The sequence below is a fragment of the Notothenia rossii genome (assembly GCF_949606895.1).
Source record: "Notothenia rossii genome assembly, chromosome: 3".
In the NCBI taxonomy this organism is placed as follows: Eukaryota; Metazoa; Chordata; class Actinopteri; order Perciformes; family Nototheniidae; genus Notothenia; species Notothenia rossii.
Window position 1 is genome coordinate 79440725 of NC_136901.1, and position 19165 is coordinate 79459889.

Consider the following 19165-nt stretch of genomic DNA (forward strand, 5'->3'; position numbering starts at 1 on the left):
TCCTGGTTCTTATTTTTCTGATAAAGGAAATACAGTTCAGATCTTAAAAACTGATATTAGAGGGCACTATAGGGAAGTTACTATTTATGACATTATTTATTAACATTATCAGGATAATGGTCAATATTCTCACATGAGTGAATTAGAAAAAGCGCTATAGCTACTATGGTAGAGAAGTGAAAAGAAGAACCTTGTTTTAAATTACAGGAATTAAGAGAACAGACTAAAAACAACGTTGCTATTTTTCTATTTATGTATCCTTTGTAGATAAACCTTGGTTTTTTTTATTATCACCTTATATAGGATATATATATTATACCTATCTAGTGATGCAGTACAAATATTTACATAATATATTTTTTGTTGAAAGAGTGATTCCAGAAAGCTTTAGTGCCACTTTAATCACTTTTTGCTGATTATTAGGATAATATCATAACACCTTGAGTTGCATTTATTTTGGCCAAGATAATCATGGCATGAAATGTTCATACGGTCCCGTGCCTGGAGGGCAGAACAAGTCACAGTTCCACCTTTTGTCTGACGTTAGCACAGTTCTCTTGAAGGAGAAGCAGCAGAATGAGTTAATCTGTCTTTCCGCTCTACAGATAATGTCTCGTAACTTTCTATAGTGGGCAGCCTCCACGTACAGCGCGTACTGAAATGTGTGTGTTGGCTGATGAGCCCTGACCCTTGTTTCCTCTCTCTCCGTTGTGTCTTCAGGTGAATGACGTCAGTCTGGCCTCAGTCCCTCACTCCCGGGCCATCGCGGTGCTGCGGCAGCCCCTCCGTCCTCCGGCTCACTGTGATGCAGGAGAAAGGTTTCAAAACACGGGATCCGCGGTCGGATCACCTCCCTTCCTCTGGCCCCGCCCCCACTGCCTCCCAACCCTCTCACAGTCCCCATGGCAACGCTAACTCCAATCACAACCCCGGCTCCGTCCTGCAGGTGACGCTCGTGAAGAGTCAGCGCAGCGAACCGCTCGGCATCAAACTCATCCGCAAGTCTGACGAGAGCGGGGTCTTCATCCTGGACCTGCTGTCCGGGGGGTCTCGCAGCCAAAGACGGGAAACTGAGGAACAACGACAAAGTGCTCGCTATCAACGGACACGACCTGAGGCACGGCACGCCTGAAAGTGCTGCCCAGATCATACACGGTGGGTTATACAGCCCCAGAGATAGGATCTGTTGACTTCAGCCCATTTACTACAAAGACACACTACATTATCACTGACCCTTTTTTGAATGTGCCATAACTTTAAAGACTCCCAGGCTGAGTGGATTTCAGTATTTATTTAGTTATTGAGTTATAGTTTGAACTCCCTTCTGTCGCTACATTTCAGCAAGTACAGACCGCTTTTGGTTGAGCGGTTTTGTATAAACCACAGTTTACACAAATGCACTGTTTTTAGTTTTTTATCAAATCAAGGCCCAGATAAAAAGATGACAATATGCAAACATGGACGCTCAGAAAAGGGATTCAAAGGGAAAAACATTAAAAAAAGTTGATGTTAGTTTAATTAAACATTTTTTTATTTTATCAAAGATAGGCACTTAAGAGCAAAGTGACAACTTTATCACTAAACATTTTATTATTTAGAAAAAAGGGTATAAAATATTAACATTATTAAAAAATAAAATAAAGTGACACAAAAGTATTGCTAAAGTAAAGTGACCAGAAGTGATCACATTCTACCTAATAGTGTTGATTATCTAGAAAAGCGCTATATAAATCCCATTTATTATTATTATTATGTATTTGCTTTGTCATTAATTGTTTTTTAAATGTGTGCATTCAGGCGAGTGAGGTGCGTGTGAACTTTGTGGTGATGAGGCCTGCAGAGCCTCAGGAGGAGGGGGGGGGCAGCAGAGAGGGGCACAGCCGAGCAGCCAGGAGGGTCCCGGAGCCACAGTACTTCAGACGCCGCTCCACATACATAAAGGTATACAGAACATTTACACAACATAATGCTGCTTTTTATATACATTTTTTAAATATCTTTTTTAACAGTACAATACTGATCGGCAACCGTTGATTACTGTGGTAGTGAACATGTCTAAGTGTCCTTACTCCTTAGGCAAGAAACTCAACCACACATTCCCCTGTTTAGGTGTTTATGTGTTTAGGTGTTGAAGCGTTGAAAAAAAACGTCGGCCAAATACCGCTTTATAATGTAATCTCGGCCCTTGCCAGCTGTTGGCCCCTGAACTTTATTTTCCACAACTTAGCAAAATGTTTTTCTCTGTATTTTCCAAACTTGTCATGTTTCAGTTCGCACAGTGTAGTTGTGACTGCTCCTCTGCCAGTCACACTCATGTGTGCCATACACTGTCAGTAGAAAGAATGGCAACCCCCCCAGCCGAGGGGTGAGAAGCTTTGAGCGCAGACACCTGCGTCGGTGGAGGAGATGAAAGCGAGGGTCCTCCCTCTGTCCGGATCAAAAGGCCTCGGTGTGCTCCCTCTGCTGCGGGGCCACGCTCTTGTTGTTGTTTGGTTGTTTCTTTGGGCAGCAGAGGATCAAAGCTGGTAACAGTTAGCTTTCGCCTGCAGAGTCGAGCCTTTTCGTCTTGATAGGGGGGATGGGCTCCCTGCTGGGGGGAGGAAGAGCCCCATCCTCCCCCCGGCTTCCCTTCTGATGGTTAACAGACTCCAGAGGGAAACTGGTTGAAGCTGTCACTTTCCACACATCTTACCCACTACGAGAGCCGAGTGTTGATCCTCACACGTCCCCTCGACCCTCACCTCTCAGCTCCTTCTCAAATGCTTCACATTTGTTTCTACGAGTGGTTTTGTGAGAGGAATCAATTAAGTCAAAGGGTCCCGGAAAGTGTGTGTGTGTGTGTGTGTGTGTGTGTGTGTGTGTGTGTGTGTGTGTGTGTGTGTGTGTGTGTGTGTGTGTGTGTGTGTGTGTGTGTGTGTGTGTGTGTGTGTGTGTGTGTGTGTGTGTGTGTGTGTGTGTGTGTGTGTGTGTGTGTGTGTGTGTGTGTGTGTGTGTGTGTGTGTGTGTGTGTGTGTGTGTGTGTGTGTGTGTGGGGTACAATACAAATTAAGATAAAACCATAATTAGGAAACATGGCATCCTAAACAAGGCCAGCATCACTAAAGAAACTCTATACGGTGATGTTGACCAATGTGGTATTCATTGCTTTGTATCTGTTGTTCTGTTGTTCCTGTAGGATCCTCCAGGAGGGTTTTCCAGCCAGGAGAAGACGGTGAGCATGAAGAAGGAGCCTCGGCTTTCCCTCGGCATCACCATCGCCGGGGGGAGGGACTGTCGGAGCCGTCTGCCCGTTTACATCACCAGCGTGCAGCCGGTCGGCTGTCTTCACCGAGATGGCACCATCCAAAGAGGTGTGAATCTGACGTTTAATAAAACGTTTTAGTAAAAGCTTTAGACCCAATTTGATCTGGGAATGTTATTAATCATGCCGAGCTCTCCACGCAGCTCTCCACTATATTCCGTTTTTTTACTCTTCAGAAGCTGGTAGAGGCAGATCTGTAGCATTTTGGTTTAAAAAAACAACTGAAACAAATGATTATCAAAATAGTTGCAAAATAATTTCCTGTCGGTCCGATAATCAATAAATTAATTGTAATGTTAATATCAGAGGAAGTAGTCTTTGAAAAGAGTGGGGGGCCGTTCAGTCAGTTCAAACTTTGAAACAGAAAAGTAATTGTGTGGGAATATTTGAATAATGACACTGGACTCGGCATCAGCAGGAAACCGTTTATGGGAAACCATTTACAGTTCTGTTTGAAAATCCATCACAATGTGACGACTGACTGAATAGGAAAAGAGCAATTCTCTTTTCACTTACTTCTTTTCAGGGATACAATGTGGACACTTAAACGGAGAGGATGTGTGCTGAAACAGAGGCCTGACCCTCACTAGTTTAGGAGAGGTGCCCGCCTTAGAGAACGTCCAAATTAGGCTGTTTGAATGTGCTAATGCAGGCTTTTCTCTCTCTGTCAGCCCTCAGTATGCACTTAAACTGCATCTAGCTTTGTTGATATCCAGTCTTATCCATCTGGTTAAATTGACAGCCAAAAAGTTCTCCCTTGATTAAAATGTATCTTCTTTTGAACTAAAATGTCTCGATTTTCACCACATCACGTGTCTCCTCAGGCGACGTTCTGCTGAGCATTAACGGTGTGGATCTGACCCAGCTGACCTACAACGAGGCGGTCTCTGTGCTGAAGGCTCAGACTGCTCAGTCCCAGGTGGCCCTGCGCGTCATCCAGACCCTCTCCGACAACCCAGACGAGGACAGTGAGGCGAACAAGAACGACATGGACACTATGGAAGACCCGCGAGACGACGCCCTCAACTGGACGCCGCTGTGGACTCGCTGGCTGGGATTACCGAGGTAGAGACTACTTTTTTTTATGCGGAACAAACATATTATGTTCCTTTTTTGGTGTAAAAGTTAACTCCAACTCTGCCCTTGTTGTTGCAGTCCCATGCACTGGTGCCGGGACATCGTCTTGCAGAAGACCAACAACGAGAGCTGGGGCTTCAGTATCGTCGGGGGTTACGAGGAGTGCCACGGCCAGCAGCCTTTCTTCATCAAAACCATCGTGCCTGGGACCCCTGCTCACTTCGACGGACGCCTCAAGTGAGTTCAGCTCAATATAACTGCTTCATGACTTGATAGTGTGGAGGTACCTTACATACCAAATAATCACAGATGTCATTTTAATGCTACAGAAGATACATACAGAAGCTGTGAGAAGTGTAAACCGAGCAGACTATCATCAAACCACAAAGATAGTATTTATAAACTCACATGCTCACTATTTATAGATTTGGTGGACTTAAAATAGAACGATTCATGTATAAATTTAAAAATAACATACTGTATCAAGACGTCTTTTTCAAATGACTTGTCAAAGAGGATTCATGCTTTACAAAAAGAGTCACAACACATGCAAAAACAAAAATGAAAAGCAAACGAAATTTGGTAATGCCAATAGTAGATTTAAAATAAAAGATGTGCAACATATATGAGGTATGAACACAGGTGTTTATATATGACTTTTAGCTTGGAACATTTGGGTGTATATAATAAACATACTGTTCATTGATTTAATGAGAATTATACAAAATAATGAATATTAAAAGGGGTAAGTGTAATAATGCTTCAGTCTATTCCTTTTCTGTCAGCATGAACTTGCTTTGGTTTGTGACTCTTTCAAAAGCAATGACTTATGATGTGTTTACGCTGCAAATGCCTGAACTAATGGGACATTACTGGTCTGCTGTTCCCTCCAGGTGCGGCGATGAGATCGTGGCGGTGAACGGCGCCACCACGGTGGGAATGAACAACTCCTCTCTCATCCCCATGCTGAAGCTGCAGAAGAACAAAGTCACTCTGACGGTGGTGTCCTGGCCCGGCAGCCTGGTGTAGAAACACACACACACATACCTGACCATTCACTCTTTCCTCTCCGTCATCTCTTTATTGTTCCACACACACACACACACACACACACACACACACACACACACACACACACACACACACACACACACACACACACACACACACACACACACACACACACACACACACACACACACACACACACACACACACACACACACACACACACACACGCAGAGATCCTCGCCCTGCTGCTCAGCTGCATTCTTGACTCACTGTCCCTTCAATATGTAACTCATAGTTATGTAATGTGTGTGTGCTTAGGAACCATCGTGTGTACAATGGAGATGACTTTCAGTAGCGAGCTGAGTCCTCTCACACCGAGCAGATGATTGCACAAACTAGGTTTAGGGTGAGAAAGTGATGACAATCAGTGAATGATATTCTAAGGGCAAACTGGAACTTTGAACACCTTGTTGATCCTTTGCTGAATACTTTATCCATTTTGTTCCTTTCTTGTTAAATAATGTTATCATTACATGACTTCTTTCAAATAAGAAATGTCGTTTTTACGATATGAGTAGAGAGTTGTGAATTATAGGTAACTACACAAAACAAGATGGCTGCTGACTTTAAAGACTCATGCCAAAGACAGAAACAGTATCCTGTCCTGTAGCTTTTATAGATTGTATCAACCTTACTACAATGCTCTTTCAAATGGGGCAACAGAATGGGGAAACCCTGATGTAAATGTAAGTAAACTCAGTCAAAGTGACATTTAGGATTAAATAAACAGCTGCAACTAGGAAACAGAACTTTGGTTTTAACAGGGAGGGTTTTGTAAAGCCAAAGAAAAGACCTACAGTCAATTTGGTTTGACAGCTTATACAGATATACAGAGGCTCTTTAATCCAAATCAGTCATCAGTCAAATCCTACGCAGTCCTATATGTAAACAGAACCCTGAATACACCATTCAATCACAATGACATCGCTAGGAAATGGCTTGGGCCCAAGTTTATTTCCTGTTCGCAGTGGATATTAGCAAATTCTGAAACAGGAAATAAACATTCTTATTCTTTTAAAGCTGAGAGCTGGTCTATAGAAGCAAATCATTCTGTGCTGAATGTTTGGTCTAAATCAAAACAGTTTTAGTCTTGCAATGATATAAGACTGAATGGCATTGATAAGCGGGAGCCTTTTTAGACATTGAAAGACAAACCAGAATGTGAACCTGCCTTAATTTCCCACTGTACAAAAATGCATCATTATTTCCTCTCATTATAAACTGTAAATAGGAATTTCAAAGGAGAAAACGGCCTTGTGAGATACATCTGTTACCTCGTTTCTATTTTTATGTCAACACATTCCCAGTGGCCTTTCTTGTCTAAATTGAGACAAGACTTATTAAATAACTCAGAATATCGTTTCAGAATTTGTTTTTCAAGTCAGAGTGGCTGCGATATGAAGATATATATGTATATAGAGTAGGAAATATATGTATTAGCCTGTACACAATTTCTTTATGTTCAATAAAATCATAACAAATCAGCTTTTGTTTTTCCGTTCATTCTGGCTTGTCATTGTGTGAAGGCTAAGCAGTCAACAGAACACTCAAGAATGTTGCAAAGGGCTGATGTTTGTGCCAATTCCATAATAGGTATGGAGATCAAAGTATATATTTTTTTTACAGCATGAGTGAAAATGGTTTAAATCACAGACCCAGTCAGAAATGTCCAATAAATGTGCAGTCTGTTCATGGCTCAGTCTGACACCTAGTGGACACAAACTGACTTTTTAAACACGTGCAAAAACAGAGACATTCGCTCTGCAGTCATTTAGTCAATTTAAAGATGATCAAACGTATTTTATAAAGTTTGCACTCCACTTGTAGTTAAAGAAAAACTGGATTACACAAGATATTGGTTGTTGAGAAAGACTGATGAGAATAATGTAGTGTCCGGTTTGTGAAACCTGCATGTGCAAACACAACATTTACAACCTCTCCTCCAATAAAAGTCACTCACTCAATGTGCAAATAATTTGTTAAAAGTAAATGACCGGCGTTTAAAACTTCTGGTTGTAGGACCAATTTTATCAAACCTAAAACGTAAAGTGTGGTAAAAGTACACATTTTTCCTCTGAAAGGTAGATTAGTAGAAATAAAGCTGTCTTCACAAGTTTCTCATGTTATTGTTTGAATCCCTTTAAGATGTAGGTTCAGATAAAACCCTTATTGAGTAACATATTAAACTGCTTGGCTGAATCTAGAACTAGTGGTGGCAGCTTCAGACCTTTGGAGCAGTAGGGCAGTAAAACTTCTGTCCAAACAGGGAAAGGCTGTGAATGTGAAAACAAAAAAACAAAGGACCATAAAAGCATCCAGACTGAGGAGCTCGGGGGATGTGGAGAGATAAAGTGAAGACCCAGTCCGGTTTCCTCTGACCACTGAGGCCTAACGTTAGAAAGTAGCAGCGTGTTATTGTAACAACAGCATCCCTGAGTTTTATAAATGTGTCGGCTAATTGCAGACTGTCTTGTTAAAGTTAACGATTCCACACCTTGTTAAACATGACAAATAGCCACATTTCTGTGGCGGGGCAGCAAGCCTCGGTCCATAAGGATCTGTTTTTACAGAGATGGAACATCGTTAATTCAGTAAGATGGCAACACACAACAAAATGGTTTCAAATGAAATAAGGAAGCAAAGAAAAGTCAAAATCAACAGTTTATTCTCTCTCTCCGTAGGGATTATGTCACCATGACAAACATTTACAGGAGCTGTAACGGGGACAATACTGGAAGGAGGGTTTTAAATGTCCTTTGTACAAGAGAACAGATTCCACCCCGTCTTCTCTGTGGTTCACCAACTACTCCAGAGGCACTCTAATACGACGCAATGCAGCAATCTGTCGACTAAGGTTCAGGAAAATAATACTAACACTGGACAGAAGGACTGAAACAAAGGAAACATCTGCTCGATACATGTCTTTCCCCACACATCGGGAGGAGCAAACACAGCACAGGGAAAAGTATAAAACCTTTTTAAAAAATCATAAAAATGGAGTTTGATGAGTGGAAGAGCTAAGTTTAAATCATTTTCTTCCAACAGCGCTGCAACCATCTCCAGTTTCATTGGATGACAACTCGTTAAGTGTCATCTTTATTGGCAAAAAAACACATGGTAACATGCACTGCTGCGGGGGGGGGGGTCTGAAATCCTGATTTTCTACTGGGCTCAAGTGCAATAAACAGTCCTAAACTCTGGCATCAAACATAACAACTATATGGCTTACAGGTAAACGGGTCCATATAAACTAGAGAGGTACGTAGACATCTTTCATTGATCCAAACTATGGTACAGCAATATATTGGCAGAAAAACTAAAGAGCTAAGTAACTTTATGTAAACAATAGTATACAACTGTACATCTTATTCTAACATTATATTTACAGGTCAAGTTTTATACTAGCTAGCTCCCAGGTACAGAGGGTCAAATATAAAGAGAACACAAGGTGAGGACGTACACTGTACGCTAGGCAATGTCAGCCATCCCATCTTCTTGCAAAGAACTGGATTCAAACCCAACAACCAGCATTTTAATGGACTGACTTGTTGAGGAACCCAGGGCCTTCCTCCTCCTCCTCTTCCTCTTACATGTTATTTAAAAACAAAAGGTCATACATAAGGCAAGGACAGTTTGGGAAGGTGGAGGCGTCACATTCTTTGCAAGGGATTACTGATATGATGGATGGGATGAGCTGATGGTTCTTTGGGGTAAATGCACTTTTGGAGAGTTTCACTTATTTGTCACATGTAACAAAAAAACACATCCGAGTGCAACGAAGGGGACATGTCTGGATCTGTCGGGAAAAAGTGCAAAATCTGCTCTAAAGCAAAGTGACAGTGTTGCAAATTCTAATGTACAAGGTACTGGGAGATGTAGGGGGCCGTCAGGAGGGACAGCGGTGCAGACCCTTTTCCAACATACTGTATATACAAGGCACTAAGGAGAAGATTCAAGGGCCACACATCCAGTCTGTCAACGGCTCCTCAGTCCGGTCTGAATATAGGATATTTGGGTAAGAATTCTATAAGAATCACCTACAGAGAGAGACATACAAGACAAATCTTTATTTTTGAACAATGGCAAGATGTTTATACATAACGGGAATGCTTTTTTAATTGGGCCTGTCATTTCTTAGGACGTTTCCTTTAATACACCATGTCATTTTGGACTGATTACAAGAATAAATGAGACATGTTGCAGATTGAGTAATCCTATCTCCTAGGAATTATGCCACTCACTTTTTTTGAGAATGTTAAAGATATTTTACAGCATTATTTATCAATAAATCAATAAAACAGTTGCTGCTTAATCACTAATATAAATAATACAGTAACTGTCTAATCATTCATAGGCAGTTTGTTCGGTCAGCCTACTTACATATTCCATCATATTGCTGCTTTCACATTTTCTTTTACTGAGTTTCCAGTGCAGCCCCAGCTGATGAGAGAAGAAAAGACACAGACACAATGAGTGACCATCCCTCTCCTTCTCAAACAGACACAAAGACACACACACAAACAAACAAAAGAAAATCTGTCTGAAATCTCCCCTTCAGTGTCGGGGGCATTTGGGATCAGGGCTGTCTGGCCTGGCCGGGGTCAAACTGTGGCCAGACACCCTGAAGAGCTTCCTTTATGCCTCTGCACAGCTACTAGCAGTAATTTGTTGCTGCGAGACAAAACAAAATTAACACGGCATTTTACTGCTGACCTCACGGCCCTCTCAGACCTCCAGCTCCAGATCTGACGCAGCTCTGAGAGACTCGCGTGGCAGGTTAGAGTTTCCAAAACAGATTAATGGTCGTTATCCGTCACGATGATACTCAACTTGCGCTGCTCACTGACACGGACACTTAAGCACTTTCACACAGGTGCTAAAGTGCAATCTGTCATCCTCACCTTGTGGTATAACCGGTTATTTTCCCACTCTAGCAACTTATGAATGGACCGTCTTGTCTGTAGGAAAAGAGAACAAATATGTGTATGTTAATGCGAGCAAATACTTTACAGGTATCAGTAAACCACCACAGTGTCAGGATTTATGGACTACACTCCTGAATTACCAGCTAGTAATTTCCACTTTGTTGCCATTACATGTGAGTGGTAACACCACCTTTAAATGACACACCCTTGAACAGAGCAGGAGAGGAGCTGTGCAGTGCAATGTGTCATTTCTACACAGAGCCACTAATTGAACAGGAGTTGTTATTACCCTCTACACTCGGACCAATGCGGCTGAATTGCTATAACAGCCCCTGAGTAATCAGCGCTGATGTAAGGGAGAGTTAAACTGTCCGACTGGTGTCACAGGAGGTCTGGGACTCACTCTCTTGTTGAGGCAGATAACAGGCCACAGACTGCAGCCTACTGTACAGCAGCAGCACAGGCAGCCACAGAGAAGCCACTTCACATTCACAGGCAAGTTCTTCTTCAAGCAGCCGTTCACCCTGGTGATGCTGGTTTTGAATTCCTCTGGCGCAACCTAAAAAAAGAAGAAGAAGAAAGATTGTATGTGTGCATACCAAAATATACTCCTAGAGGCTCTATGTAGTTGGGAGGTTTATCAGACAATTGAAGCAATAACCTAATTACTAAGTGCAAGAGGGAGAGAAGTATTTGTAGGTGGTGCTGACATGAAAAGATCCCTAATTTGCTCAAAATAAAATCTGTGCACAAAGATCAAAGAGCTTTAGAAAAACCAACAGGTAGATATTTACAGATGTTGTTCAGAGATGAGATCTCTAAAGACTATGCCTCTGATTTGCTAACCTAGCTCCAGACTGTTCAAGGCAAGGAGGGACTCAAAGGAGAGATAAGCTCAGTGCCTGTGGCTGCGCCGGCCTAACAACTTGAATGGATGCTCATTCCTCGCTGAGTCTGTACGCCATAAAACAGGGGTCGTAATCTTTTATGACAGGATGCAAAGGTCTCTTTGCAAACAGCCAAAGACCTCCGAATAAAGCCCAGCAGGGCCTGATCTGCAACCTTCAATCATCATAATTGTGACCTCATCAATCACATGTCACCCTGGGTCACAATACTGAAGGTACTTTTTATTGCACCACACTTCCCTCGGCCTGCTCTTACCCCTGCAGCCTTTTTGTGTTTCTGCGTCCGACCCAGGAAGCTTTCCTTTCTTGTCTACGGCCGAGTCTTCATTTCATTATTTTATCACCGGGAGCTGGACCCTCCAAAACACTGGGGTCCCCGCCAACTGATCCCCATAGACGGCTTACTCATTTACAGAGCTGGACAGCAGCACATTCAGGCTCTTTTCTATACACTGTGGTACGTTACTTGAAATGCAGCTCGGTCAGATCAAAACCACTCGGGGAGGTTTGAATGGGGCAGTTTGGGGAAGTTGGGGCAGTTAAAATCCCAACAGAACAATTGGATCACTGTGGCTTTAATTGCTTTTCAAATTCTTTCTACTTGGAATTGAACACAAAGCAGCCTGCAGGAATGAAGTGCAAGAAACTGAAAAAGCAACTGTACCTTTCCCGTGAGAACAGAGGGAAACTCTGTGTCAAATCTGTTGCTCAGTCCAAACCTGGAAACAGACAAACAAAATGTGAGCATTGATATACAAATGAAAATGTATCTTAAAATAAGAACACAATATGCTATTAAAATGAACATAAGAACAAAAATAGTCCAGAGAAAAATATATTTAGTTTGACACATGATGAGACTTAACGTGCTTGTTAACAAACTATACAGTAATAGTTGGCATTATGAAGAGTGGTACATTAAATCACCCACACATACACATGGATGGCAGTCCAGATGAGTAAGCAAGGACTTACAACCTTCCCCAAAAACATTTACAATTTATAACTAGGGGGATAGGCTTTCAAGCTTTCTATAAGATGTCAGACTCTAACTTATTAAATAAGTGGGCATACTATCCACATATTTATCAAAAGTTGTACAAAAAAAGAAAAGAAGTATATAATATATATATTGAAACACCAACAAAGGCCAGGGATAATCTCTGTTGGTCTGTTGGATATATTGTAGTATATTGTATTTAACTTTCCCAGAATATTTCCTCATGTTGGTCTTTCCTGGAAAAGTCAAAGCTCAACTATAACTTTGTGAAAAGTAACAGATAGTGTTGAGTTTTAAAATGTATATCCCCACTTTATGTCTAAAAATCCAACTTAAAGAAATGTTGCAAGCTGGGACTCAGCATCTGCTAGTCAGGTTAAAGCTGTGGCTGATATTTTGATGAGAATGACAGTAATGAACCTTTTTTTGCTTGTAGACTTTTGTTATGAATAAAACTCACTTAATACAACATATTGGACGACTAGTTTTATTTTTCACCCTGTAGATGTTTAAATGTTGGTCAATAAGCTGAAATACCCACGTAAACAATGATGAAATCTGCAAAAAAGGCCACTTTAGACAATACTTCAGCCGGTGATTTTGTGTTGACTTTAAAGATAAATTATTATGTCCAGTAATTATGTTTTAGTGTCGGTAAAATACACATTACAGCCACAGATGTATAGCTAACGGTTCCCCACATGTAAACTTCCTAACTCATCTCAGTTTAACTCATCAAAATCGGTTGCTAGTCAACCACATTCATGGTTGCCATATAGTGCCATGGATATATGACTGTTACCGTTGGTTTACGTGTGAATATTGTTAAAAACCAACGGTCCCCTTGAACAAGCCCTTTGCTAACTGTTGTTATGTTTGGCGTTAGCTAGCAGGCTAGCATGAGCTAACCAGGCTAAAGGATGAAGAAACCAAAACAACAAAGCGTCCCGGCGGACAGACCGGAGCGCGGACAAGGCTCTGCTTACACTGTGATGTGTCCGGCCCCTCGCATCACCACGGGCTCCAGACAGTATCTGGGCAAGTGTTCCTCACTCACTACCTGCTCATCCTCTTCGTCTTCCAACTCATAAATGGTATCAAAGTCCGCCATGTTGGGTAGTAAGACGCTCATGACGTCTGCGGCGGAGGGGCTGCGCGCTGACGTACGAGCCTGCGCGCTGAGCCGGAGTTTATGGAAAGTAATGATCGCCCCTCAGAGGGACCAGAGATGATTTATCACCAAAACTAACATGACATCTGTGACACATGGCTTGCATATATAATAGATGGTTGTGGAGTCCATTCCCATAAAATATTAACTGTTTGTAACATAATGGAAATAATAAAGGGCATATATTAAACGTGTTTACATGTTTATTATCATCAGGGAATACACTTCTTAAAGACATGGACAGTAGAAGTCAAGAAAGTCAGTCTAGCCACCTTCCAATTAACATGTCACTTGTACTAATTGCACACTTTAAACCAATAACTCTGAGCCAGCCTCACTTTAAGCAGCCAAAAACACACCTATCTGAATAGGCTATGTTACAATGTTTTAGTCTATAATTAGATTTCAATTCCCTGTCATTGAATGCTAAATGAAAGTCCACCCACTGATGACATAATGCCTTTTTTGTTGTTGTTTTAGACATGTATATTATATTTAGAATTAGATTTAATAAAACGGGTGGCTTACCATTAACCACTATGTTGATTGCTTTATTCGTTTGGGGACACTTTTACTGTTTGGGGAAGTAACGTGTGGGCCATTTTGCGGACTATGAACCATGCATTAAAGGTGTTGGTAAAGAAGGTTAATTAGAAAGTCTGGTATTGCGCTTTACCTTGTATTACACAGTCTATTCAGGCTTTGCATAATAGCCAAATTAAAAATAAATGCATTGAGTATGCATTTGCTCACGGCTGTAAATACAGTTTTGGAAAGAGATAGCCAATTGTTGCAATTTTCTTTTGCACAATTACATCACATTTTCAAATAGGCAAAGTAATCAACTACATCTTGCTTACAGCTATTTTGAGGCTTAACTTGTTCTTCATCTGAATTTGTAAATTGCAACAATATGAAGTATAGCCATAAGCCGATGGAGGAAAATGGCTTGCATGCTGTAGATCTGTAAAATACTCAAGAAAAATGTAAAATAAAAAAACGTAATGCAATGCTTATCCAAAAGTTAGCAATATTCAGAAATAATAGAAATGACAGGTGTACTGTAAAACAACATTTTATTTACATTTTGCCATGAAACGACCGTTCTACCTGTATCATTAACAGCTGTTCCCTGCTTTACTAAAGCGGATAATATTGTGCTGAAAACGTGTAAATGATTTGTCAAGTCAAAGCCGTTTGCATGGCGAGCTACATACAATCCAGTTTAAAAACTTCATTAAAATGTCCCTGAATTCTCATTTTATTCACATACACTTCTTCACATACAAAAAACGATATTTATATCTTATTAACTCACAAACAAATTTAAAGCTTTTAAGTTTGAAACACGTCGATTTTTTAGTTTTTCTTTTAAATCCCCACGTTATTAGAACTATTCTATATTAATTAAAAAAAGCAATATTTCAAGAGCCTCCAGTATTTCGTTGCTATAAATGAAATCTTTATCCACAGCTTGGTGCTTCAGGACGTGAGTTCAGATCCAAGTGTCCTGTCAGCGTGTCGGAGTGCTCAGTTTTGTTACATGGTCCGGAGTGAACTGTTACAGATTCACAGTCACTTGCTGTATATTCCTGATAGATGACATGTTCATTCCCGGAGGAGGGTACATAGAGTTGTGGATGTCCGAGGGACTGAGCGAGCCCGGCACCGGCAGAGGGCTCACTGATCCCGGGTCACTGTGCACAGACCCCCCACTGCCGTCAGACTGACCCAGCTTCTTCTTGATCATTTTCCTCTCCTTGGCTCTGCGGTTCTGAAACCAGATTTTCACCTGAAAATAGGCGTAAAGAAAATCAGATTGACTTTACATTTTGGGCGTAGGCAACTTCGTTTACTCTCCAAGAAATTCCAAAACCCATGAACAAATATTCAAAAAGAGCTAACAAAATACACAAATGGTTATTCCTGGTAAAAATTATTTATTTGTAGGCTATAATGACTTAGAATAATGAACATTGAATAGCCTATGTTAAGGTCAATTTTGTATGCAGAACTTAAAGGTAGGGTATAAGAATGGAGAAACCAACTCGAGTAAGCTAGAATTTGAAAGTAGGCTACATAACCGAAAAAAATCTGCCCCTTCCTTCAGACTTCCTTACAGATCCCCTCCTCCAACACACACGAACGCGCACATGACCTATGATGGCACGAGATAAGTTTGTGCACGAGATGGAAGGCTGACAGGCAGGTAGGCCATCCAATTATCTGCCGCGGGCCGAGGAAGATAATTGGACCTGCTTTTTACAGCCCCACGGCTTCCACAGATGAAATATTTGTATATATTTATTGTCAAAGCATTTAATGTATTCATTGCTATCGGCACGTTAAGAGCATTCAATGGAATATAACAAAAAGTGTTTCTGAAGTGAATTACCTACCCTACCGTTAAAAGCAGAAAATACCAATAATGAACTAATACAAACATATATTAATTCGTTAAATATACATGCCATTTATTACTAATCCAAAATAAAGTAATAAAATGCCCAATGACAGATGGATATGACATCTAAATATAGTAGCCTAAATATGCGTAGGCTATAATGAAAAGGCCTATATTTCACATTCCATTTGTCATTATTTTCTCTGAACATTCTGAAAAACTGAATTTCAAAAATAAAGATCAATACAATGTTGTAATTAAGGATTCGATTATATCATGAAATATGAAATAACTAGAAATATATGTTATATAACAAAAGCCAATTTATCCGGCATCATGGTATCTTTAAATATTCAAAGCAAATGTATTTTGGTCTAATAATGTAAATAAGGTGCCCAATATGTTAATGATAATATTGACTTTAGGCCTCACTTTTTAAGGTAAAACAAGCCTACATTTGTATGTGCTGTCCATTAATGCTCATACAGATTTCATACATGCCATTTATACATTTTAACAACAATTGCAGTAAAATAAAGCATGCAGATGTATTTAATTCTGATATAAACATACCTGTCTTTCCGATAGACCGAGGTTGACAGCCAGCTCAGATTTCCTCCTGATGGTGATGTATCTGTTGAAATGAAACTCCTTCTCCAGCTCCAGCCTCTGATGGTCTGTGTAAACTACCCTGTATTTCTCCTTCGTTCTTGTTTTACCTGCAAAGGTGACCAAAACAAAACAGCATTAACATTTGGTTGTTTTCTTCTTCTTTTTTTTAGCAGCGCGGCTGTTAAATGGAAGATTTACACGGAGGAGGCTGCATGCCAGGACCGGCCTATCTGCACATAGCATCTTTATTAGCTGCCTCTTAAATCCACATCTCTCTGCTTTCTCTTCAGATACGCAAATTGAGCCTTTTCATCTTGCTTTGATGACAACTGTAGTACAGTGCATTTCAAACCCCCAGCGATCAGATCTTCTGCTGACAAGTTAAAAAGAAACGCACTACACAGGAGATACGACAAACATCTGAAGCGACTTCACAAATAGTGCATTGGTGGATTTGTTTTACAGGCCTGTTAAAGCACTGTCAACTTTTGTATGTAAGCAAGTTAAACAAAATGGCTGACGATTTCAAATTTAAAAAAAAGATGGACATCTATATTCCCACAATAGACTATGGGCCAAATTCATTTAATGGATTTAAATAAGCTGGTCTGTTTTATTCTAGGTCTTCAACATGAACGAATATTAAATTTGTAATTCACGCCACTTTAAAGGCCTACAGTTTGTACTACTACATGTTTCAGACGCAGGCTGTGAAAAAACGTCACTCTTTCCGGTAATATAACTCTTGGAGAGGAAGGGAGGTTGGTGCATATCAAAGTGAAGAGGTGTTAAAAGCAAAGGCCACCGCCTGGATATGACGGATAACACTCCAAACACCAAACAATGTGACAGGGAAGTCGACCTCACATCTCCAGGAATAATGACATTAACATCACAACTGGGCCTGGCGCCGATTCCTCACACCTTTTTATTTCCACCACAGAGCAGCAAACAGTAGAGTGAGCTGCTGGCATTTATACTTTTCAGAATTATTAGATATGGAAAATCTGTCTGCTGCATGTCTCATGCAAATGCATTATTATAATGCACATTCAATCAAAGCTTTCAATATTCTCATTCTGGGTATTCTGTTAAATGTAAGTAGCCAGCATTAGGCAAGTGTCAAAAGACCAGGCTTTTCTGCCTTCTATTTATGCCGAGTTTTTACGCACCGTCTTCTTTTGCCATTTCCTTCCAAATATAATCACTTTCGTTCAACTAATGCTTAGTTTTTGTTTTAAAGTAGGCCTAATACATTCGATAGGAAAATGTATTAAAAAAGACAAGGCAAAGTCAAACAACTCGAACAGAAACCCAAAACTTGAGTGCGTAAAAGGTTACTGTTGCAAAAACCAAGACAATCGCATAAACCAAGTATGGCACAATGTTACAATTACTGACCTGTAGATGATGATTGCGCAGTTTTACTCATCCACTGGAAAGAATTGCGTCTTTCTCTATCAGGAGAAAGCTGTGCAACATTAACGTTTTCCGGCGGCGGCTGTAACACCGCAGATCCCGGAGGGTGCATGTGACTGTACTCGGATGAGCAGTAGGGAACCTGTACGGGAGAGGAGTTGTTCATGGGTGCGGGGACAGTATTAGGTGGTCCCAGGCTGTATGCACCCCAGTCTTCCCGTGGAGCTCCATAAGTGGCTCCCCAACTCCCCGCAGACTGTGCGTGCGTTTCCATGTTTGGCACATGATGGTATCCAGTAAAGTCTGGGTACTGAGGTGTAGAAACAAAGTTCTGTGGAGGCATATTGATGCTCGATCTTCTTACTGGCCCTTGGTGATACATGCCAGTTTCTTTATCCAAAATGTATCCCACATACATGATTTGTACAAAAAAGAATTAAATATGATCACAACAGCAAAAGGGAAGATGCAACCGATTTCAAGGCAACATTGTAGCCCTGAAAACTGTTAAAAAACAATCCGTCTGCTGTTTTTATAGTCCAAATGGGTTCCCAGTATGAAATGCGACGTAGTTCCAGTCTGTCTCCAGTCTCACATGATGTGTCTCTGTTGACAAGATGGTAAAGGTATTACTAAGGCCGGCCTGACGTCAGCCAACCCCTCAACTCTTGGCGATTTGCATTCAAATGAAAGTGACCGGTGCGGCTGGCTCAGCTGTCCCCTTGCGCCTGTCCTGTAGCGCGTCATCACCTGACAGTGGGCCTATCCCGAGCAGGAGCTCTGCACTCCGTGAATACATTAACACCACGGCCTATCAGCTGCACATGCTGCACAGACCCGCAATAAACCGAGGCAACACGTCCACAAACGCACCAAGCAAAAAAAAGGCCTGTGCGTAATTGCGTACATATTTATTTGTATTACATTGGAAGCATTCCTTTTTTAGATCTGTTACAGATTATACCAAACGTGATTTTGCGTGTTATGTCATAAAGTTGTATCTTTCTATATTAAAAAAACAACAAGTAGCCTATAATTGCTTATGCGTAAAAAACTCTTATTCAACAGTTTCCATCCACGCTTCACGCCCAAATCCCGTTTTTATTTGTTAAGAGATTCACTTGCAAACGAGGTGCAAAGTATGAGAGACCTTTTTCTAGAAGCAAGCCGGACCTTTCGTATTCCGTGTTCACACCTCAAGGTCGCACTTCACAGCTAATTCCGGTTACAAGGAAACTCCAACAACCCCCTCTGTGACAAACAGCGGCCTCGACACA

The 19165-nt window shown here is 41.0% G+C and overlaps 2 protein-coding genes across 2 annotated transcripts in view; one reads left to right on the forward strand and one right to left on the reverse strand.

Annotated features, from left to right (window-relative positions):
• The window catches only part of lnx2b (ligand of numb-protein X 2b), a gene marked incomplete at its 5' end in the record, with an annotated part of 21674 nt that extends 14741 nt beyond the window's left edge, over positions 1 to 6933 (forward strand). Inside the window, 8 exon segments of the mRNA XM_079673389.1 lie at positions 721 to 782; positions 784 to 1039; positions 1041 to 1154; positions 1798 to 1941; positions 3176 to 3350; positions 4126 to 4366; positions 4457 to 4615; positions 5272 to 6933. Coding sequence (XP_079529515.1) covers positions 721 to 782; positions 784 to 1039; positions 1041 to 1154; positions 1798 to 1941; positions 3176 to 3350; positions 4126 to 4366; positions 4457 to 4615; positions 5272 to 5407 — 1287 coding nt within the window. The 3' untranslated portion in view covers positions 5408 to 6933.
• Positions 6934 to 8097: 1164 nt separating this feature from the next.
• Positions 8098 to 13467, reverse strand: chic1 (cysteine-rich hydrophobic domain 1). The gene is made up of 6 exons (XM_079672432.1): positions 13269 to 13467; positions 11947 to 12001; positions 10778 to 10933; positions 10351 to 10407; positions 9830 to 9889; positions 8098 to 9486 (listed from the first exon to the last, which is right to left on the reverse strand). Exons 1-6 carry the CDS (start codon positions 13412 to 13414, stop codon positions 9436 to 9438), a joined length of 525 nt encoding a protein of 174 aa, XP_079528558.1. The 5' UTR covers positions 13415 to 13467; the 3' UTR covers positions 8098 to 9435.
• Positions 13468 to 19165: the final 5698 nt, after the last annotated feature.